This window comes from Schistocerca americana, chromosome 5 (genome assembly GCF_021461395.2).
Source record: "Schistocerca americana isolate TAMUIC-IGC-003095 chromosome 5, iqSchAmer2.1, whole genome shotgun sequence".
Classification (NCBI taxonomy): Eukaryota; Metazoa; Arthropoda; class Insecta; order Orthoptera; family Acrididae; genus Schistocerca; species Schistocerca americana.
Window position 1 is genome coordinate 567,138,162 of NC_060123.1, and position 22,835 is coordinate 567,160,996.

Below are 22,835 nucleotides of genomic sequence, written 5' to 3' on the forward strand. Positions count from 1 at the left end.
TGAAGGAATGCTACTACTGGCTGGGCTGTGAGCACTTATTCTCCCTCCAATGCTATAATTGTGGCTGTGGGAACGCTTTTTTTACACAATGTAACACAGCAGTCAACCAATTACAGCAGAATTTCGCATTGTAGGGTGCTGTGCCAGTGTTTTCACAGTGCCCAGCTGCAGATTTCCTTAACAGCTGGCCTGTATAACTCTTAGATGGTTATGAAGGCCCGCGTGGAGCTCAGGCCACAGTGCTACTTACCCCTTCGGAGAGTTCAATTCCCCAAATTCCAGGCTGCTCCTGAGCTTGTGAACTATTAAAACAGTATGGTACTGCTGCGCCTACAGTTTTCCCGTGCCCCTGTGGTGCACTCTTTCTCATGCCACTTTTTACACTTTATCCATTGTCTGTACTTCTTGCCCATACACTCCATCATGAGGTGTTCTGCAACTGGTACACCTGGAATGTTTCATCACTTTGGTTAAACTTTGTGGTCAGTCCATTGGTTTGGAAGGTAATGGACTGGGAGAACAGGTGGTGGATGGCTTCTCACTAGTGATGGAGACAGGCCACACAAGTGATTACAGAGATTATGACAGTTTCTGAAGTTGAAATTCTGATTACTATGACTCATTGGTGGCACCCTCTGCAGTTTTATTGAGCAAGCTGAAATGACTGTTCTGCCCTCATTTGCCCATCCTGTGCTGTTGACAGCTTGCTGAGGGAATTATGTGTGGCAGGATCAGCAGTAGCATTCAGGTATGTTAGATTCTTTGGTGGCAGAATTTTGAAAGGGTTATTGGGTATGTACAGCATAGAGTACATTATGTTCAGAGCCCCTCCTGGGGGGCTCACGGCTCTTTTGTGGTGATTGTCCATGGTGCACACAGGGCCCCTCGCCTATTCTTCCTCCCTGGGTTGCATCTCTTTCCCTGTGCACCACCCTCTACGTCCTTGTTCCTTCCCCTCTGTCCCCTCCTTTCCCTCTCTCCGAGTCCTTATTTACATCAGTTGACTATCCATCTGTTTTTGTTTCTCTTGCTTTTTCTTTTTCACCTTTCCTTTTTGGCGTTTTTGGTCCTCTTTTGGGGCTTGACCACCTCTCCTAAATTATGTGAGCCAGCTGAGGAATAACACCTTACTTAGTGTCTTCGGCATGTAGCCTTACCACCTCTTCCATCTTTTCCTGGACTCCGTTGTCCTTTAACACTATAGTCAGCATGGTAGCAAGTGGTGTGGTTATGTACTCTTTGGTTGAACCCCCTGACAACACAGTGACTACACTTCTGATACCTGAGTTGTTACCTCCCTGTGTGTGCAGGAGTGGTTGCTTGTCACTCTGGAGCTTGGAACTTCCGGCAGTGGGTGTCGTGCCAGACAGCCCTTGCTATGGCTGGGTGGCAACCAAGGAGAGAGCCCCTGATCAGAGTGAGTGGTATTAGGTGGACGTTTCTTGTATGTAACACATTAAGCTTCAAAAAACTAGCAATTCTTCTATGGACTTCTCTTAAGTTGGCAGTGGAGCTTTTAATACTACTTCTTATGATCCTGTGGCCTTCCCTTCCCTGGCTACACCCTGGGAGGAGGTCCAGGCTGGGAGACTTTGAGTGAAACCCTTTCCCCACTACCTGGTCTGCACCAGGACTGATGGGGACACTTTCACCGCCACCAAGCTATTGTTTTGTGTGGAACCTATTGAAGACAAATTTGGTAAAGTGGACTCTCTGAGTAAGATGTGGTCAGGTTTGCTGTTAATCAAAACTACTTCTGCTGCCCAATCTGCTGCTCTTCATGCCTATGACCATCTTGGCAACATCCTCGTGTCTATTACTCCTCACCAGCCCTTGAACATGGTTCAAGGAGTCCTTAAGGACAATCACATCAGTATCGGTGCCTTTACTCTGGCATTTGAGGGTTTACCCTCCTGGAGAAAACTAAGATAATGGTGTATCGGTGTGAAGTGAAACTTTACAGCGGTATATCCTGCCACCCATCATTATTAATGGACTTGTGACCTCTGTTGGACCGTTGGTCACCACTGCTCTGTATGTGAATGGTCTCTGTATCTGGGCTGGTTCCCACTCAGTGTGGGGCAACAGCTTCCGGGTGCCAAGGAGCACACTTCCATATAAATGCTCACACACAATTTTCAATTCCGTTCGGGGAAGAAAATTGGCCTTGCCCTTGTCAAAGGAACCATCCTGGCATTTGCCATGAGCAGTTTAGTGAAATCACAGAAAATCTAAATCTGGAAGGCCAGATGGGGATTTGAATCATCAAATTCTCAAATGTGAATCCAGTGTGCTAACCATCGTGCCACCTCGCTCAGTCTGTACATCATGATCTGGAGCTCTATCTTGATGTCCAAAGCCAGACTGTGGTCCACCACTTCCATTTCTTGGTTCTTCTTTTTGACAACAAGTTTACTTGGTTGCCCCATCTCCTCCTTCTGAAGATTGGTGTTTCTGTAAACTCAATGCCCTTCACTTCCTTGCCCACACCTCTCGTGGCGTGTATCGTTTGACTCTTCTTGCCTGTATCGGGCCTTAGTTCTGTCCTGTCTGGACTGTGGTTGTCAAGTTTATTGCTCAGCTGCTCCTTTCCCATTGCTTCTCTTGAACCTGGTCCACCACTGTTTGGCCGCCAGTGCCTTTTGATTAGCCCTATCAGTAGTCTTCCGGTTGACACTGGTGTCCCCCTCCCCCTTCCATTTTGTTGGTCCCAGCTCCTGGTTTCCTGTGCCATTGCTCTTTCCCTGCTCACTCCTCCTATTCTATTCTTTTTCCATCTTTGGAGCATACCCAGGCCGTTTTCTGCCCACTGGTGGGTTTACTGGTTTGGATCCGCCTTGGTTCTCTTGGCCGCTATTTCCATCTTTTCCCTTGTCCTGTACTCCATGTTCTCTCCCGAGCACCCCTTTCGTTAGTTCCTTGATCCCAGATTCAGTAGGGTCTCTTGTGGTGTCCAAAAGTCTCCATCACTCCAATGGTGTTTCTTGTTTGTCCCTCCTGCTCTAGGGGGTGTTTCAGGATGCTATTATACTGATGGCTCTAAATCTGCCAATCACATGGGATATGCCTTCACATCTTCTGTTGGCACAGAACACCACCTCTTGCCTGCCACATGTGGGATTTTTACCATGCAACTGATTATCATCTATCAGGCCCTCTACTCTATAAACAGTCATCCCTTACTCAAGTTTTGTTGTGTATGGACTCTATGAGTGGCATTCAAGCTGTCACCTTGTGTTTTTCCTGCCACCTCTTGCTCTCTGCCATTTGCTATCTTCTCACATATTTTGACTGTGCTGTTAGTTTGGTTGTTTTCTTTTGAGTTTCCAGCCATGTGGGTATCCCTGTTAATGAGCTTGCCAATCGTCTGGCTGGGGGACAACCATCTACCCCCTATTCTCTGTGATCCCTCTAGGGGCGGATTTGCACTTTTACATCCGATTCCTTTTTGATCAGTTGTGGTCAGACTTTCGGGGGGCCACGCCCTTGTCTAATAAATTTCATGTATTCTTCACTCCACCTCTCCCTGTGGGAATCTACCATCTTCTAATCAGCCATACCAGGTTGACTCAAGGTTTTTTACACCATAATGAATTTTAACACCCCCCTCCCTCCCCTTCCCTCATGGTGATCCATATTTTGCTGTACTGCCCCTGCCTTTTGGCCTTCACACTCAATATGCCTTTTCACCTTTCTTGTCCTGGGTGTTAGCGGATGACACTCGAATGGTTATGTTGGTCCTCAGTTCTCTTAGCAAAAGTGGTTTGTCGTCCCAGATTGAAGATTGAAGTACCTGAATTTCCTACTGGAATCAGAGTGCCTCTGTTAGCATTGGTGTTGGTTGGGAGGCCTTTGGCCTTGCCTCCGTGCCGGTCAGGTCCCCCCCCCCCCCCCCCCTTTATCCCCTATGTTTTGTCTAGTCATTTGTACTGTTTTGTTTCCTTTTTTCTTGTGGCTTCTTCCCCTGGTGTTGTTCCGTTCTGTCATGATCGTGATATGGTATTGGGATGCTGACACCCCAACACCCCTGGGGTGCCCCTGTTCTCACACTCTCTTTGTCCCTCCCTCCTGTTCTCTACTCTTCCTGCAGCCCTGATCTTCTTGTTGCCTCTTTGTTTGCCCATTTTCCCAACTCATCGACTGAACTGTACTGTTTGTGTTGCTCCTCCCTCATTTTCTGCCATCTTACATCGTATGATCGATGACCTCACTCTTTGGCCCCCTCCACTCCCCTCCTCCCTTCTCCTGCCCCTCTCCCTCAACCTACTAACTAACCATTAGGTTCAGAACCAAAGGCCCTGTCATTGTCACTAGTAGCCAAAACATCCATCCCAAAATGTCACATTGAGTCCTGTTTTGCAGTACCCCAGTGTCTCATAATTCCATTAATTTTGTTCTCATTGTGGTCTTGCTCATAACAGATGATGATAGCTATGACTGAGTCTTGTGTTAAGTACACCCAAGGAGTTACTACCTTCTGAAGTGACTGGATTGCAAGGTTGTCCCATGGGTATTTGCCTAGGTGTGTTCTCGTAAGGAATTGTCCATTTCTCCTATCTCAGTGATAGTTTGGACCACTGTAGAGGGCATACAATAACCTCTTCCTCCTGGTATTGGCACAGCTCTTCTGCTGCATTCAATACATAAGTCTTCCTAACAGGTATAACTAACATAATCTCCTTTGTTTCAAGAAGGACAATTTTCCATGAAATCCCCCCCCCCCCCCTCCCTCCCTCCCTCACACACACTTCACCAGACATGGGTGTATTACAAAGCATTTGTATCTTCTGTTAGCACCTGTTACTCCGATCACCCTCCTCTCTTCTCTGTTTTGGTGTATCTGCATATGTGCAGACTAGGTAGGAGCAGCGTGTTCACTTTGTCATGCCATGTTTCCTTTCTTACTCCCCAACCTCCTTTTTTATTGGGACCAGTGTGAGTAATGGTGGTAAAGCCTCCAGCACACTCTAAACTGGCCAAATGCACTCAACTGGGATGACTGTGGTATGAATAGGGAACTGTAATTTCATGTTAACTGGTGAAGTCATCTTGATCACTTGGTATAGACCTTGGTAGCAGCGATAAATGATTTTCCCATTGGGGTGTATGGGCCCAGCAACACCACCTTTTGCCGTATGTGGTATTTAAGCAACTTGGCATTCTGTTGCCCCATTTGCTTCTGCTGTTCTCAGGCCTGCGTGTTTGTGTTTTGCACTTTACACCATGCTGGTGGCAAGGTTTTCACGAAATTCTGCTCTGTCACACTTCCACTGTGGGTTTCAATATCTCGTAAGGTGAAGGCAGCATTGAGTACCATCATACCCTGTGATGTTGGTGGGAAGTATGGAGGCTTGACATTGAACCCAGGACTCTTGGAGACTGGCTGGAGTGTAAGACATTAGTACCCACTGGATGATCTTGCCTTGATGGATCCATTTCATAGCCCAGAGCTATGAGGGCTAGCTGATGGCTCGTAGATCAGTTGATTTGCCTGGTTGGTGACATTCCGTGCTGCACTTAGAGCAATCAGTGATAGTAGGGTACTTCATCAGTTGAATGCACACTGTCGAAGGAATGAAACTTGTACAAGGGGAAACATGAACAGAAAGTTCAAGAATATTAAGTGGAAAGAAATAAGTGGTATGGGCTATAATAGTGTGATGATAACTAAAGAAAATGGAGTGCTGCCACCAAAAAATGTGTTCAACAACAGGACAAATTAACAAAAGCCAAAATACAGGTTCTGCAAACTAAGATGTCATTTAAACTTCTACGTTTATCAGCTACTGCTTGGTAAATTGATGTTTTCTTTCATCATATGACTGAAAGATACTTTTCTTGTATTAATTATGTTGCAAAATTATGCCTGAAAAATTATAGTGACACCTAGAACAGCTGCAGCTGATGAAGTGACATTATACATAAAAGACAGAAGAATAGTTGTACCCATGTTCCAGTATTTCATGAGTGTGTAGGATCATCAAACTTGAATGTCTTTTACTGTCCAGTTATCTTGTATTTAAACCAATATCTAGTTATCTCGTATTTAAACCAACAACTAAGCTACAACATTTTCATCACCAATTTACATTTGTTTATTGTCTTATTGCAAGATCAAGATACTTGTCATGACATATTACATATAAGTCATTATATTTAAATTTTGTACATTGTTTCTTGGCATTTCCAACGTGAATTACAATAGTATTTGTCAGTATAAGTTTCTAATCGGCTGAGATGTGGTGTTGGTCCGAAGGAGGAAGAATGGGTGATTTGTTGCATTACTAACCCCCAGAGTAGTTCGTCTCTCTCTCTCTCTCTCTCTCTCTCTCTCTCTCTCTCACACACACACACACACACACACACACACACACAGCATGCCAAAACCCTGCGCTTTCAAGATTATGTGAGTTTAGATAGACAGACACAGACAGACAGTAAAACAACAACAGCAGACAGCATCTGTGTTTCTCTCTCTTAGCTTGCCTAGTTTCGTACGCAGATGCACCTTTCATGCACACTTTTGTGTACTATGACATTTTGGATCTTAATCAAGTTTTCATGCATAGTTCTGTATTTTATTGATTTGACTTTGAATGATTTGGAGATGCACTCACTATTGATTGTAAAATTTTCAAACACTTAAACTTCTTGTGCTATAACTTTTAATTTCTGTACTATACATACAGAATTTGTATAATTTCTGAAGTGTGTGTTGGTAATTAATCCTGAAACTTAATATACTTTTTCTTCCAGATGCATCGAAATGAAAGATTTGCTTCCGATTTCTTGTTCAGAATACAGAATCTGCTTCAAGTTCTGTGTCCTTACATAATACAAAAGTACAAAGAAATGCCTATAGAAACTCAAGAGCTAAATTGCAGTATTGCAAGTTTTCTCAAGGTTGGTGTATTTTACAAAGGACATTAGAATAAATCTGATTTACATTTATATCATATGTCACCTCCAAAGTGCTTCTCTCATACTACGTGGAAGTGGCGAAACTGAAAAAATTGTAGGATACCTATTGTTGTGCACATACTCTTCTTCCCTTTGATAACATGACTTATGGAAAGGAGCAAGAGATGATGAAATTATGTAAGATTTCTGCACAGGCTTAACTGAACAATAAAAGAGTGTCTACATACAAAACATCATATTTTGTGCACATTATGTCTAGAATAACATTCATGAAAATCTTATAAAATTGATAAAATAATTGAAACCCATGCAATAAGCAACTTTGTAACTCTAGAAGAATATTCAGACTATGCACTTGAAATTCAGCTCTATGTGTGGAAGGGTATTTGGGACATATAATTAATATGAAAAGGAAAGTTGCTACTCACCATATAGCGGAGATGCTGAGTCGCAGATAGCCACAACAAAAAGACTGTCACAAATAAAGCTTTCGGCCAGTAAGGCATTTGTCAAAAATAGAACACACGCGCGCGCGCCCACACACACACACACACACACACACACACACACACACACACACACACACACAAGCAAACACAACTCACACACATGTAACTGCAGTCGAAGGCAACTTAAGCCACACTGTGAGCAGCAGCATCAGTGTGTGATGGGAGTGGCAACTGGGTGGGGGTAAAGGACACTGGGGGGGCGGGGGGGGGGGGGGGGATAGTAGGCTAGGGGCGGCAGACAGTGATGTGCTGTTGGGAAGTGCACAGGGATGAGGTGGAGAGAGGCTAGGGCAACTATGTGCAGTGGGGAGTTAAGAAAAGGAGAGAAGTAAAAAGGCTGGGTGTGATGGTGGAATGAGGGCTATGTAGTGCTGGAATGGGAACAGGGAAGGGGCTGGATGGGTGAGGACAATGGCTAACTTTAATAGTTATTGGATTTTGTTGATAATTAGTAATCACACTTGGCACTTGCGGTGAAAGGGGGGGGGGGGGGGGAGCAGAAAAGGAAAGGAGAGAAGTAAAAAGGCTGGGTGTGATGGTGGAATGAGGGCTATGTAGTGCTGGAATGGGAACAGGGAAGGGGCTGGATGGGTGAGGACAATGGCTAACTTTAATAGTTATTGGATTTTGTTGATAATTAGTAATCACACTTGGCACTTGCGGTGAAAGGGGGGGGGGGGGGGGGGGGGAGCAGAAAAGGAGAGAAGTAAAAAGGCTGGGTGTGATGGTGGAATGAGGGCTATGTAGTGCTGGAATGGGAACAGGGAAGGGGCTGGATGGGTGAGGACAATGACTAACGAAGGTTGAGGCCAGGAGGGTTATGGGAATGTAGGATATATTGCAGGGAAAATTCCCTCTTGTGCAGTTCAGAAAAGCTGGTGTTGGTGGGAAGGATCCATATTGTAGCATAGCGGATAAATAAATAGACTTTCCCTGATATTTTTGTCTTTAATAGTTACTGGATTTTGTTGATAATTAGTAATCACACTTGGCACTTTGGCAGCTATTTAGTTAGCTCCATCTAAAATTGAAAGAGGCAAAATGCATGTAGCACAACATATATTCTGGCAAGAGAACTAATTTAACTCTCTGATTGCAAACAGGTGTTTCCTAGTTTCACACACAAATTCAGCTGAAATTATAAACATAGCTGTCACTGAAATGAGACCTAATACTCGTAAAGAAGAGGAGTTGGTAGTTGCCCAGAATCTACAACATGAATTATTACCACCTTCCTTCATTCTACAAGCCCCATTTGTATTGCATGTATATGCTTTAATTAATATGTGTCATTGTTTACTATATGAGCTATGTTTACTGAATATTAAAATTTTTAGTCTGTTATAAATTCTTTAAAATTTTAATTTTAGTCAGAAATTTATAGGTTTATCAATAGAAAATAAGAAGTTCATAGTGTGGTCACTGATATTCTCATAATTTCTGTTGTGTTTCCAGAGATGTCTAACATTCATGGACAGAGGCTATGTGTTTAAACTCATTAACTCGTACATGGACAAGTTCAATCCAGGAGATCCAAAAACTCTTCATGAGTGTAAATTTGTTTTTTTGCAAATTATTTGCTCACATGAACACTATGTGGCCTTCAATCTTCCAATACGCCATTCAAGAATAGGACTTAAAGGAAGATCAGGTAATAAATAAACTTGTAGCTCAATTTCTTAGCAGTCATTTTATGTTATAAATGACATTCATACTACAATAGTAATTGGTTTTTCAGACTATGTTGATGGCTTCTGTCTGTCAGAAGAATTTTGCAAGCAACATTTCCTAGTTGGTCTTCTGCTTCAGGAAGTGAGAACTTCACTAAATGAAGTCTCTCAGATTAGAAAAATTGCTATCTCCACTCTTCGAGACTTATTAGCAAAACACGAACTTGATGACAGATATCAAAATAAGGTATATCTAAAGTAATAAAATCTATTTTATTTCATAACACATCAAAATTATTGGAGTTGTTCCTTGTGTAATGTTTAATCAGTGAAATTGTATGTCCAAAGTTGCAGTACCAACAAACGGTTTAAGTATTGCACCATCTTTCACAGTTTTTGTGAGAAAATACATGTTTCTACATTTATTGTCAATGATGTTACTGTGTTATTTTCCAGAATATATCAAATCAAAAAATGTAATTATGGTAGTGCAGTTATGACACATTTTGGTATTGTAATTTTATAAAAGAAAAACATGAAAATGTAAATGAAGCAGTGGCTGCAGTCTCCAGATTCTGATATTTTATAGACATGTGAGGTTAAGTATTAAGTCATGGTCATGGTCATATGCACTTGTCAAGGTGTATTATTAATTATTATTATTATTTCATATCACAAGCATATTTATGAAAAGCAGTACTGACTTCATTTATTAATTTTTGCTATAGTCAATATAATTGATCTGAGAGATTCAGCAACTGTTTAGATAATTAACGTAATTCTCATTCATTGTTCTGTGTCAGTTGCACATTTTTAAAATTAGATTACATGTTTTGATCACTTTGGATAATCTTCAGATCTAAGTAGTTATGACAGCAACCCATTCTGTCCACTGATATGTGATTCTGAGCAGACAAAATTGATTGTTGATGCAACCACTTAGATCTGAAGATGATCCAGAGTGATTGGAACATGTAATCTAATTTAAAAAATATGCAACTGAGATGGAACAATAAATGAGCATTATATTAATTAATTTTACATTAATTAGACTAAAATAAATATGAGGTTTGGAACTTTAACATTGTCAACGATTTATTTAAAATTACGAAATAGATATATTTTTCAAATTTTTACTGTCCTTCAAAGTAGTCACCAGCACTGTGTATGATCCGTTGCCAGTGATGTGGAAGTCTTATGATACCCTTAGCAATGCCAATTGTGCTGATAGTGTGAGTGGAGCATCTATTGCCTGATGAATCTCTGTAAAAGTTCTGAAGCAAATGCATCATTTTAGAAATCAGATTGACATCATGAGGGCTAAAGTCCGCAGAGTGTGGTGGGTAATACAGTGCTTTCCAGCCACTATTGATCAAACAAATTAGTCTGAACTTGCACCATATGTGCCCGAACATTGTGCTACAATACAATGGATAGGTCTTGCAGAAAATGTCACCCCCTTCTTTCTTTAACCTGGTCACACGCTGTGCCCAAAAACGAGCAGCTTAGAGAGGGAAATAGTGACACTTTCTGCAGGACTCAGCCGTCATTTTGCTGGTCAATGTACCACCCGCCATACTCCATGGACTTGAGGCATTGAGGCTTCAACTTCATTCCTGCAATGAAGGAAGCACTTCATCGCATTCACTTCTGAACTGTTACAGTGATTCATCAGACGGTAGACTGCCCCACTCAAACTGTCAATACATGGGCACTGCTAAGGGTATCCTATGTCTTCCACATCACTGACAGGTGTTCATATACAATGCTGGTGACTACTGTGACCAGCAGTAGAACTTGGAAACATGTATCTGTTTTTATAAATTGTGAATAAATAGTTAACACTATTAAAGTCTTAACCTTCAAAGTAATGTGCTGTTAGGACAAGTTTGAAATGAGAAACAGCACTGGGTTAAAACTGTACAATTTAACAATGTTAACCTAGTACCAGATCAATACACTGTTTTCACTTGCTGCCCTGTGTACACATACTGTGTGAAATGATGTAAACTGAAGCTTTGAGAGGTGTTTGCTTCTCCCTATTTGGTCATTTTTATGGGAAATCTCTTCTCAGGTTGTTTGTAGTTCTACCGTAACAATTACTCAGCATGTGTGAAATAGGCTTTGCTTATTCAACTTGAGTGGTAAGCATGCACAATTAGATTCCCAAATGTCTTTGTTTAACACCCCCTCGCCCCCCAACCTCCACCCGCCCACCCTCGACAGGCTTTTCATAGGCTTCACATGGTCTATAGCAGATCCTCTGCTATGGGGGTCAGAAGCTGTCCTGGTATTTCAGCTTCACAGAGATGTTTCACTTCCATGCACTGAACACAGTTTTGCCCATTCTTACCTCAATAATTGTTATCTTACAATAGAAGAAGGGGTAAGAATAAGGGTCAACCATGTCCTAAGCAGATGGGAGACAGAACACTGTTTTTTTGTGCCAGTGATGATGTACATGTGTTGGTACATTTATGAGGAACCAGGAAAACTCTTCATGGGAAACTTCATTTCTCATTGGTGCTTCCTGTTGACAGAATGCAAACGGAAATCACAAATGTTATCAGTAAATAAGAGGCGTATTAGAATGGATCGCATGTAGGATCAAGCCATTGGAACTGAAATTTTCAGTCAACAAGGCTTTTATGAAAATTGCATCTTAAACTTCCAATTTTCTCAGTGAATTTTGTGATAGTTTTATTCAGTAGAAGTGCAAGTGAATAATTAATTCATACAAATGAAACATATTTTTAACTTGGTATATGTATGCTATGAAAAAGAGAAAAATAGTTATAGCAAAACACAAACTACTAAAAAGACAAATTAATCAACTAGAATTTGAAATTGTGCAAAAGTTATTTAATAAAATAAGTGTATCCTAACTTCCATTCTCCCATTGTTTAACAACTTACATACTCTTATCTTATATTAGTGAATAACGTTTGAAGTGTAGCAGTGATTTCATTGGCAGTTACTAAGTTGCATTAAAACAGATGTTTTATTTGAGTGTATTTTGTGCATCAATGAAAAAAGTGACTTCTGAGTGAGTTGAATAGTGGTGTTATTGGCAGCTAATAAATCTGTTACTCTAGCAGTTGTATTACTAATTTGTTTAAGAGTCTTATGAATCCGATAATTTTCTCAACCAATTCATCTTTGCTTCCATTATAGGTTTTGGAACTTTAGTTTGTCATTGACTAAGCCACCTAGTAGATCCTCAAAATTAAAGGTTAAGCTTCCCAAACATTGAATGGCCCTTATCAAGACCACCACCATGATCAGTAACAGTTTGCTATTCATACACCAGATAATTCGTTTCATTTAGATTGCAGTGTGATTGGTTGGCTTTTCCTGCTTCCTTGATACTACTACTACTACTACTACTACTACTACTACTACTACTTTTTTTTTAAATACTGTGGCCTAGTTCCATAATTCAGGTGTGCAAGAGCTTATGTTGCTTCCCTGTAAAGTAATGTGTTCTACATATTCCCTTTCCAATATATTGCAGTATTGCACTTAAAGTGCTCTAAAATTTTCTTTATTTAATGAACCTTATGGAGTTGTATGTACCCGTCTTTCTTTTGATGCATAACACTAGTCCTGAAGTGATTCTGAATATTTTCAAATCACTAAAGTTATCAGTTCATTGTATTTCTTAAGTGCAGTACACCATCAGTGTTAAGCACAAAGAAAATTTTTCTGGAACTTTTGTGCTTCAAAAAAAAAAAAGGGATAATCAACATCACTTCTTTTAAATCCCATCTTAGTTATGTATTTATCCACTGTCTACTTCAACAGTTATGGGTTTGCCTTAACGTACCTTTAAATGACATACTCTGTTAGAGCTATCATTATATTCCTCAAGGTACTTTACATCAATAGTTTTCTCTTAAGTCACCACACAATAGTTGCATGATGTCAACATGACATAATTCTGCCATCTGTTATATAAAAAGTACCAGAACAGCATTAATTATGACAGTCAGCACCCGATGAGATGCTTGAGGTGCCATTTCAAACTAACATGCAAGAAAATGGAGAGCATTTAATCTAAGAACATCTTTGAAAGACACTATGTTCTTATAGCTCTGAACAAAACTGAATTATATTTTCATGCCATAGGACTACATATGATTATAATGTCCCTTTTTTGACATGCTTGAGTTATTCGGTGTACTGTTGGATATAGCAGTCTTCCGTGCATGACATTTCGGCTATGTAACTCATCACCTAAATCAGATGCACTCGGAGACTGATTGCTGTATGGAGTCCTCTGCCTTCCCACCCCTTCTACGGTCTATGCTTGCCACCTTCACTCGCTGTCTTGGACCACTAATGCAGGCACCACCCTTGGGAGTCAACAACGTCTGAAGCTATGTAGAATGCTTCTACATGCACCACACTTGGAAGACCACACTGTCTGACATCCAAAATGCCACTCTCACCCACAGGTATTGCCCTTGAGTTTATTGTTTTGGTCCAGGTCGACTGATCACTCCCTGTTTGCAGTTCATGTGTATTTGAGTCATAGTGGGGTGTTCTGTTGTTAGTCCGTCCCGCTTGGCAATATGCTTGAGGCCTCTGTGTTGATAGGATCTGTATTCGTTGGGCTTTTAACAGATTCAGTGCAGACTCTCAAGCTTTACTCAGCTAATAGTTCTTGTCCTGATTGATTACGTTTTCTGTTAGTTTAAAATTGAATGACTGAGTCACTGTGCTGTTCAAATGTCTGGGCCAGGATTCTTGTGTCTTCCTAGCTAATGGAATAATCAAGTTCCAAGCAGTGTTCAGCACAGTTTTAATCTGCCAGGAAGTTTCATATCAGTGCACACACTGCTGTGGAGGGAAAATCTCATTTTGGAAACATCCCCCAGGCTGTGGCTAAGCCATGTCTCCGCAGTATCCTTTCTTCCAGGGTGCTGGTTCTGCAAGGGTCGTAGAAGAGCTTCTGTGAAGTTTGGAAGGTAGGAGACAAGGTACTGGGGGGAATTGAAGCTGTGAGGACGGGTCGTGAGTCGTGCTTGGGTAGCTCAGATGGTAGAGCACTTCCCCGTGAAAGACAAAGGTCCCGAGTTCGAGAGATTACGATCTCTGGTAATACACCCTACAACTAGAGAATGTTAGCAAATTGCCAAGAAATCCTGAAGAATCACAAGTCCCTTGTTTGTTGTGATAACTCCTAAATTGCCATTCTAGCCTTGTGTTTATCCATAGAACCATAAACATTTACTTTTGTTTCGTAATTTACATAAAAAGACTATTATCTTGAAGAAAAATCTTCTAAAACACATGCCTGGTCGTCATTCTAATATTTCTTGATCCGTTGCTTCCTTCCATTGATCTCAAGGATTTGATTTCCTAGCTCCTTGAATCATTTGTGGTTCTCCATAATATGTTAAAGCAGCAGCTACTCTATCTCAATTGCTCATTGGATGTTTAACTCTCGACCATTCATGTAACTCTTGTACTGTGGTTAAATTTTTCATCACATCTTATTGAGTCATTATGTAGTTTTCACTTTTATCACTATCATCAGAATTGTCTTCAGTTTCAGTTGTGGTATCTTGAAAGACTTAAAATACATCATAATTTCTGAAACAGGAACACGCTCTCTTCTGAAGTAATTCCTGTTCTTCAAAAATGACCTCTTATAACCTGATTTATATATTACCTTCTTTTGATTTTGTTCATTTAAGAATTAGTGAATGGAGCCTGTTATTTGAAAATGAAAATGGTTTGCCCTAGGTTTTTGCCATACTGTAGCTTATGAGTAGATACCTCAGATATATCAGAAAGTCCTCTTCACCTAAAAATAGATGAAAGGTAGGATTTAAATAATTGAAGGAGTCAAGGCCACGTTCAGGATTTATCATTACAGTTCAATGGCGTAGCATATTAAAGTGAAAGTTGGTGACATGCTGTAGGGCAAGAGTGTACACACTTGCTATTACTGCAGGCTGCAACCCTCTCGCTATGACCTCGTAAGGGCTGCAAACTTAAAAAAAATTCGATAATCATTTGACAACATTATGAAAAGGATAGATTGCGTCTCACTGTAGAGGAGAGAGGTTGAGTTATAAAGGGACTGCTAAACATGTGAGCTTTTCGACAAAAGGCTTTCTTCTAAAGTACACACACACACACACACACACACACACACGACCACTGTCTCTGGCCATGGAAGCCAGACTGCGAGCAACTGCTCAAATGGGAGAAGCATTCTGGGTAGTGGGTGTAAGGAGGAGGCAGTGGGGACATGGTAGAACAGGTTGGTGCAGTTGGGGGCTAGACAGGGGAAGGGAAGGGGGGGGAGGGGCGGGGAGGGGAGGGGAGGGGGAAGTAGAGGAGGGGAAAAAAGACTGAGAGTGCATTGGTGGAATAGAAGGCTGTATAGTGTTGGAGTGGGAGCAGGAAAGGAGGTAGGTGGGTGAAGGACAGGGACTAACAAAGGTTTATCATCTCGTAAACTGAATAAACTGGAAGATGCGTATATACAGCATCTTGATGAAATATCAGCTAGTATAATTCCACTTTGAATTCATTAAACATGTAACAACCTTAATTTGGTTTGTCCTTAGTCATTTTGAACACTGTCTTAGTTCATTTGAAAATGTGGACCAACCACAGCGAGGTCTGGTAGTCCAGTTCACACCTCTAGTTTATTCGCTAGTTTCCCAGTTAACTACAGCTGAGCATTTCATGTTCATCTCTTCTCAAGGCACATTCAACAAGCACCATTTCCGATCGTAAATTTTATGCTGCATAGCTTAGTCCAGAAACTGCCTGTGTTTTGCAGTGTCTATGGCAACCCTTCGAAAACAGCTTTTAATATCTGGATAAAATAAGTGTTTCTGCAATGGAAATTATTAAATGTGGAAAGAGAAAGGATAGACGTGGTACTCCTGGTGGAGTAGAAAGTTGAGAAAGGTAAAACTAGAAACGTTAAAACCAAGTAAGGATAGATGACAGACTCCAACGCAGTAACTATCCCCCTCACCACCACCACCACCACCACCACCACCACCTCCTTCCCATCCTGGAGGATACTTCACCAGTGGACTGTAGCGACAAAGATCTTAGTCAGTTCTACAGAACAGACACAACTGGTTTCACCCCCTCCTCCCCTCCCAGGCTCCAAAAATTGGTTCTAAAATGCTACTTTTGAATGTATGTGGTGAGAGTAGCATCACAAATGGCAACCACAATCTGCTGAACAGACTTGATTTTGGTGGCATATCTCTTACTCAATTTTCACTCCATCTTAGTAATATGAGGTAATGAACTAGTTACACTAAGTTGAGCAGACCTCCACTAAAAGAAAATTGTACAGACCCAGCCATAAAACTTTGTACTATCAGACAGTATAAATTCCTCTTGCAAAAGCTCCTAGCAACCATTGTTAATGCCATCGAATTAGAAAACATACTAATCATCAGAAGGATAAGACCTGTACATTATGCTACTGCATACTTGCAAAATATTGTGCCATAATGATTACAGCACATACTTACTCATTGTGTCACTACTATTAACCAAGCTATTAAGCAAGAAGAGTTACTTTTTTTGGGGGCAAAATACACTGGTACGCAAAACTTATGGACAAAAGTAACTTTATCGGTGATGTGTCACTGCCAAGTAAACTAGTGTGACGAAGCTTGAACCATACATAGAAAGAACTGCTAGGGTGTAGTTCATAAGCTTAGTGAAAGAAACACAATGAGACAAATACAAATGACACTTTTACTCAAAGACAATAATTACCCTGAAGTTAACACAATTTATGATGGCTTCTGGACATCACAAAAGGCAGGACTTTTTCTTAACGGGCATGTGATCACCATGGACAGTACTGACAATGCTAAGTCTGACCACAAGGTTGGTAAGGAGTTCTTATAGTAGGTCACTCTGTTCATCTACCAGTGTGATTGACAAGTACTGGAATGTCGTTGGTGCTTGAGGACATGTTGCATTGTGTTTCCCCTGTGTACCCCATACATGATCAATGGGATTTAAGTCTGGGGAATATTCAGGCCAGTCTACTAATGGAATATCCTCTCATTCCAAGAGCTCCTCCACACAAGAAGTTTGTTACAATAGTGCATTGTCATCCATAAAAATAAAGTGCACCCCTGAAAAGATGCACATGAGAAAGGAGCACAGTGTTCTCATAAGTGTACTCCTCTGTTTTCCATTTATCATGGCCAGAGGATATTTTTTTTTTTGCATCTTGCCACTATATTGTGTTACTGTGGCTCTAAACTGCCCTATGTGGTGGTCACTTGGATGTTAATTTGTCATTCAACTACTATATGGGGGTACCTTTCACTCTTTCCTTTTCTTCACTGTGACAATGCTACCATGCCATATTCATATAGTTAAATTCGACAATAAATAATAATAATAATAATAATAATAATAGCCTAATTCACACTTGTCTCACATGACATACTGAAAGTTTTGAATCATGACTGTCGGGCAGATGCAGTATTTCTTAATTTCCAAGAAGCATTTGACTCAGTACTACACCCTTGATTGTTATAAAAGTTCAGTCATATGGAAAAATGAAGTGAAATTTGTGACTAAATTACAGACTTTTTGGTAGGGAGGACATAGCGTGTTATTGCGGATGGAGAGTCATTGACAGAGTAGAAATAACCTTGAGTGTGCCTCTGGGAAGTGTGTTGGAATCCTTGCTGTTCATGTTGTACGTTAACAACCTTGCAGACAATATGCTGATGATACAGTTATCAATAATGAAGTACTGTCTGAAGGAAGATGCATAAATATTCAGTCAGATGTTGATAAGATTTTAAAGTGGTGCATAGATTGACAACTTGCTGTAAATGTTCAGAAATACAAAATTGTGCACTTCTCAAAAAAGAAAAAAAGAGTGGTATACTGTGACTATAATATCAGTGGGTCACAGTTGTAATCAGCCAACTCATAGAAATACCTGGGTGTAACACTTTGTAGAGATAGGAAATGTAATGTTCACACAGGCTCTGTTGTGGCTAAAGCAAGCACCAGACATCAGTTTATTGGGAGAATACTGGGAAAGTGGAATCAGTCGACAAAGGAGATTGCTTGCAAATCACTCGTGTGACCCATTGTAGAATTTTGCTCAAGTGTGTGGGAACTGTATCAAGTAGAACTAAGAGGGGATATTGAATGTATACAGAGAAGGGCACCATGAATTGTCATAGTTTTGTCTGGCTCATGGAGTGTGTCACAATGATGCTGAAAAAGTGAACTTACAGACTCTTGAAGGTAGACATAAACCATCCCGAGACGGTATAATAACAAAGTTTCAAGAACTGGCATTAAATAATGACTCCAGAAATATACTGCAACCCCCCAAGTATTGGTCACATAGGGATTGTGAGGACAAGATTGTAATAATTACAACACAAACAGAGGCATTCAGACAATCATTCTTCCCGCACTCCATACATGAAAGGAATGGGAAGAAACCCTAATAACTGATGTAATAGGACAGATCCTCTGCCATGCACTTCATGGTTGTTTGCGGAATATGGATGTAGGTGTAACTATAGAAGGAAATCTAAATAGGGAAAAATATAACTGACAGCTGGAGCCTTGTGTCTGTGTACATAGTTGATACAGATTATGAACTCCCCTGAAGTTGATGACACATAACTGTTACCACTCTGTGTCCGTGGCATCGAAAAATGTATCTCAAGACGCATTTCTAGATACATCAGTCAACATGCGTACTTCAGTTTGCTTAATTAGTCACAAGGCTGTTGATGTTCTATCTGAAATTTTCCTTTTCCGTATACTTTTAATTTTCCCAAAATACTTAAAATCACTATTGATCTAATTTAAAGTTCAAAAATGTATTTTTTAGCTATCTCTCACTCTGTCTTTTTCATAAGTAATCACTGCAATAAATGTTAATATTAAATTGTTCACACTTACAGAAATCTCAGCACATAATCGTACAAAAACACCATATATGTCATATTCATTAACAGTAAAAGTTTATAGACATCTGAAGTCTACACAGTCATTCCAAAATTGTTGACAAAAATCTGTCAAGTATGTGTTTCACTAGTTTAATTGTAATTGGGCATTAAAATCAATGAATCTGTCCTAAATAGTCTGATAAGCCTCCCATATCTGGTGAAGGAGGTGTATTGATAGTTAATACAACATATTGTCGATAGTTTAGTTTGAATAAATAACAACTACCATCTTCCAAATTTGACAAAATGGAATGGAAAACTTCTACCTTGCTTAAATCTGTATCTGATTTTGAACTGTTCAGACTGACACTCTTTGTCTGAGGTTTGTTTTGATCCAATATTTAACTCAACAAAACTTGTAACTAATATATTTACCACTAAATTAGATCATACAAGTAACCCAAAATGTAACTCATTTGTTCTTTTTATGACAGTAGATTCTAATCCAGCTATTCGATAATTTATTTTGAAGTTTTCTTTTCATGAGTCTGTGATGTGTTCCTCAAGTCTCTGGACCTGCTTATGTATGTTGTCTTTTAAATCAACACTAGCAATTTCTAGTCTGTTTTTAAATTTAGCAATTGTTTGTTCCTTTGAATCAGCCAGAGCCTTTTCAAATCTAGCACCTTGATTGTCTATGTTCCTTTTAATAGTATCCAACTCATCACCTTGAGATTTGATACTTGCATTGGTAGTGTCTAGTTTAGTATATAAGTTGGCATTGTTTTTATTAGTTGTTCCCTCCTAATGTTTAATTCAGATATGGTACTAAACATTTCCTCTGTTCTTCTTGTCCACACTGGTAATAACAAGTTAATAAATAATGTATCCCATTAAATTTTGTCACACCGACAGAGTTAATTCCATTAAATCAATCTTTCAAACAGAAACACACTTTAACTACCCCAAAATACAACCAAACAAAATTTTTAAAAATCGATTTAGTTTTGATACAGCTCATTGAAGAGCAGTTCTCTGCATTGTGATGTTATTGGAACCACATCGCTGCAACTCTTTGAAGCTGCATTGCCATTGGCAGGTGAGCAGTTGCCATTGTTACTACCAGCTGGTGTGGTGTAGTTTTGGAATAGATGAAATGGTTGTTGTCCTTTGTAGTCTCAGCCACCAGTTTTCAAAATCATAGAACTTAATAAGTTCTTCTGATAAGTAATTATTATTGATTGATTTAATGATTATTCATTGATAGATTAATTATTATTAAGTCTGTGAATCCTTGTGAGAAGTAATTACTGAACTGCTTTGTTGCAATTTTTCCACTTTTGACCACATTACTAAAGACAACAGCAATATACGTCAAGACTTCTTCCCTCACTAAAGACAGCAGCAATATTCATCAAAAATTCTTCCCTCAAAAATTGTTAATTTCTTGTTCTTCTTCTTTTGTTTTTAATGTGTTTTTGTTGTCTAAATTTCTTTGGTTCTCAGTATAGAATAAAGCATTATCTGGTTTGATTTTTGTGTGAGAATGCTTTCTTCAGATTAAGAGTGTTGGTACTCTTAAATTTTGAACTGCTACATCTTGAAATAATGTTCAAACAAACTGTATAATTTGAATTAATGTGGACTTCTTCAGTGCAGCAGCTCCATGCTGAAAACTGTAGACTATCTAAAACTTGAACTGTGATTGTAATAGCTAATTTAAATAAACCTCCAAAACAATTATGTGACCCCAGTAAGAACAATATTTTAAGCAGCTTACATTCAGTTTTTTTTGCTAACAAAAATTCATCTTTAGTCCTGTATGACAAGAGTAAAAAATACTATTTTTTAAATTGTTGGTATGTATCTAATGTTTATCAGTGTCAGTTTCTTCCCTGTTCCAGTGATCCTTGCTCCAATCTCCACAGTTTATTTGTTAATCAGTTCATTAGTTCTTACAGTATATGTCTTTTGAAAAGTCTTTTGTACCATGACCTGTTGACCCCTTGTCCAAATAGCAACTTTCTTTATTGCATCTCCTCCCTCACCACCACCAACTATCACATACCCACCTTTTATACGCTTCTTACAGCCCACACACTAACCCACTCTATATACCCATTGGCATGCAGTTACTTTGACCGCTACAGAAAGAATGTTTTCTCTAGCTGATGAACATCTCCTATCCATGAACCATAACCTGACTTCCCACTTAATCACGTACACCAACAACTGCCCCATCACCTCTCCACAATTACTTCCTCATTACCATGTCATTCCCTGCTTAACACCTTTGACACCAGCTTGTTATAATACCCCAACATGTTCCAAGTCCATCACCAAATCACTACCTTACCAACAGCTGCTTCTTTGAGAGGAGGGAATACAAAGAAATCCATGACACCATCATGGTCACTTGCATGGCACCTCATACACAACCAGGTACAGACCAGGTAGAAGAATCCTTTGAAAACACCCAAGATCTTAAACCATTGTAGAGAAATCTTTCCTAACCACCCAGGATCATAAGCACTTGTGTGGTCCAGGTTGTTTGATAGCGTCTTCGTGATTTGACTTGGGCCTAAGGATGCGTGGGGTAGCTGCGCGGGCTGAGGCATCTTGTCACGGTCCGTGCAGCTCCCCCTGTCGGAGGTTTGAGTCCTCCCTCGGGCATTGGTGTGTGTGTCATCCATGGTGAAAGTTAGGCTAAGTAGTGTGTAAGCTTAGGGACCAATGACCTCAGCAGTTTGGTCCCATAAGACCTTACCACAAATTTCCAGATTTCGGGCCTAAGGTGCACTGACCTCATTCTACACCTTTTATTCTATTATTTTCACTTTATCCTCTTCAGTATAACTTGCCAATTTTCTGAGGCATCTTGTCACGGTCCGTGCAGCTCCCCCTGTCGCAGGTTTGAGTCCTCCCTCGGGCATGGGTGTGTGTGTCATCCATGGTGAAAGTTAGGCTAAGTAGTGTGTAAGCTTAGGGACCAATGACCTCAGCAGTTTGGTCCCATAAGACCTTACCACAAATTTCCAAATTTCGGGCCTAAGGTCCACTGACCTCATTCTACACCTTTTATTCTATTATTTTCACCTTATCCTCTTCAGTATAACTTGCCAATTTTCTGGGTGTTGATGTCCGTCTCCCTGCCAGATCCATAAAAATCACCCGTCATATCAAACCCACCAATGTCCAACAGTTCCTCTACATCAATAGCTTACATCCTCTTTGCACCATAACATCTCCCTTGTACAGTGGGTGCACAGTAATGAATAAATATATTACGTGTTTTAAAGGTTGTACCAGGCCACCCACAAATGGGAATTTCACCCCTCCATCCCTAGTTCCACTTTCTTCAAACATGATCCACAAACAGATTTTCCATGTTCCATGCCAATTCTCTCATACTTCTAACACTCCAACTATTCCTACTAACCAGCCATAGCTGATTATTCAATGTAACACAGATTAGAAGAGCTGTGCCTTATTCTCCACCAGGATGTTGATTGCAATAAAGAGAGGTTCTGCTGCCCACCAAATCTATCTACAGATTATATTATTTTGGTCTTATGACATTCTTACATCCAACATGGATTGTATCCATGTGAAAGATCCAGATACAAGGCTTACCCTTCCTAATAATTCTGTACCAGTCCTGGACAGGTATACAGAACATAGAGAACCCCTGGAATGTAGACATACCATATAACCACTTTCACTACAACGTCAGCATAGCCTTTCACAGGGACATGGTTACCAACCGGTCGTCCACCAAAGTTAATGAGTCATAGCTGGTCTGT

General features: G+C 40.1%; 1 protein-coding gene across 1 annotated transcript in view; it reads left to right on the forward strand.

The window, feature by feature from the left end:
* Positions 1-22,835, forward strand: part of LOC124615809 (dedicator of cytokinesis protein 9) — a 343,132-nt gene that overhangs the window by 206,242 nt on the left and 114,055 nt on the right. Inside the window, exons 20-22 of the mRNA XM_047143949.1 lie at positions 6,757-6,903; positions 8,886-9,081; positions 9,169-9,347. Of these exons, the coding sequence (XP_046999905.1) occupies positions 6,757-6,903; positions 8,886-9,081; positions 9,169-9,347 (522 nt within the window). The remainder of the gene's footprint in view (positions 1-6,756; positions 6,904-8,885; positions 9,082-9,168; positions 9,348-22,835) is intronic.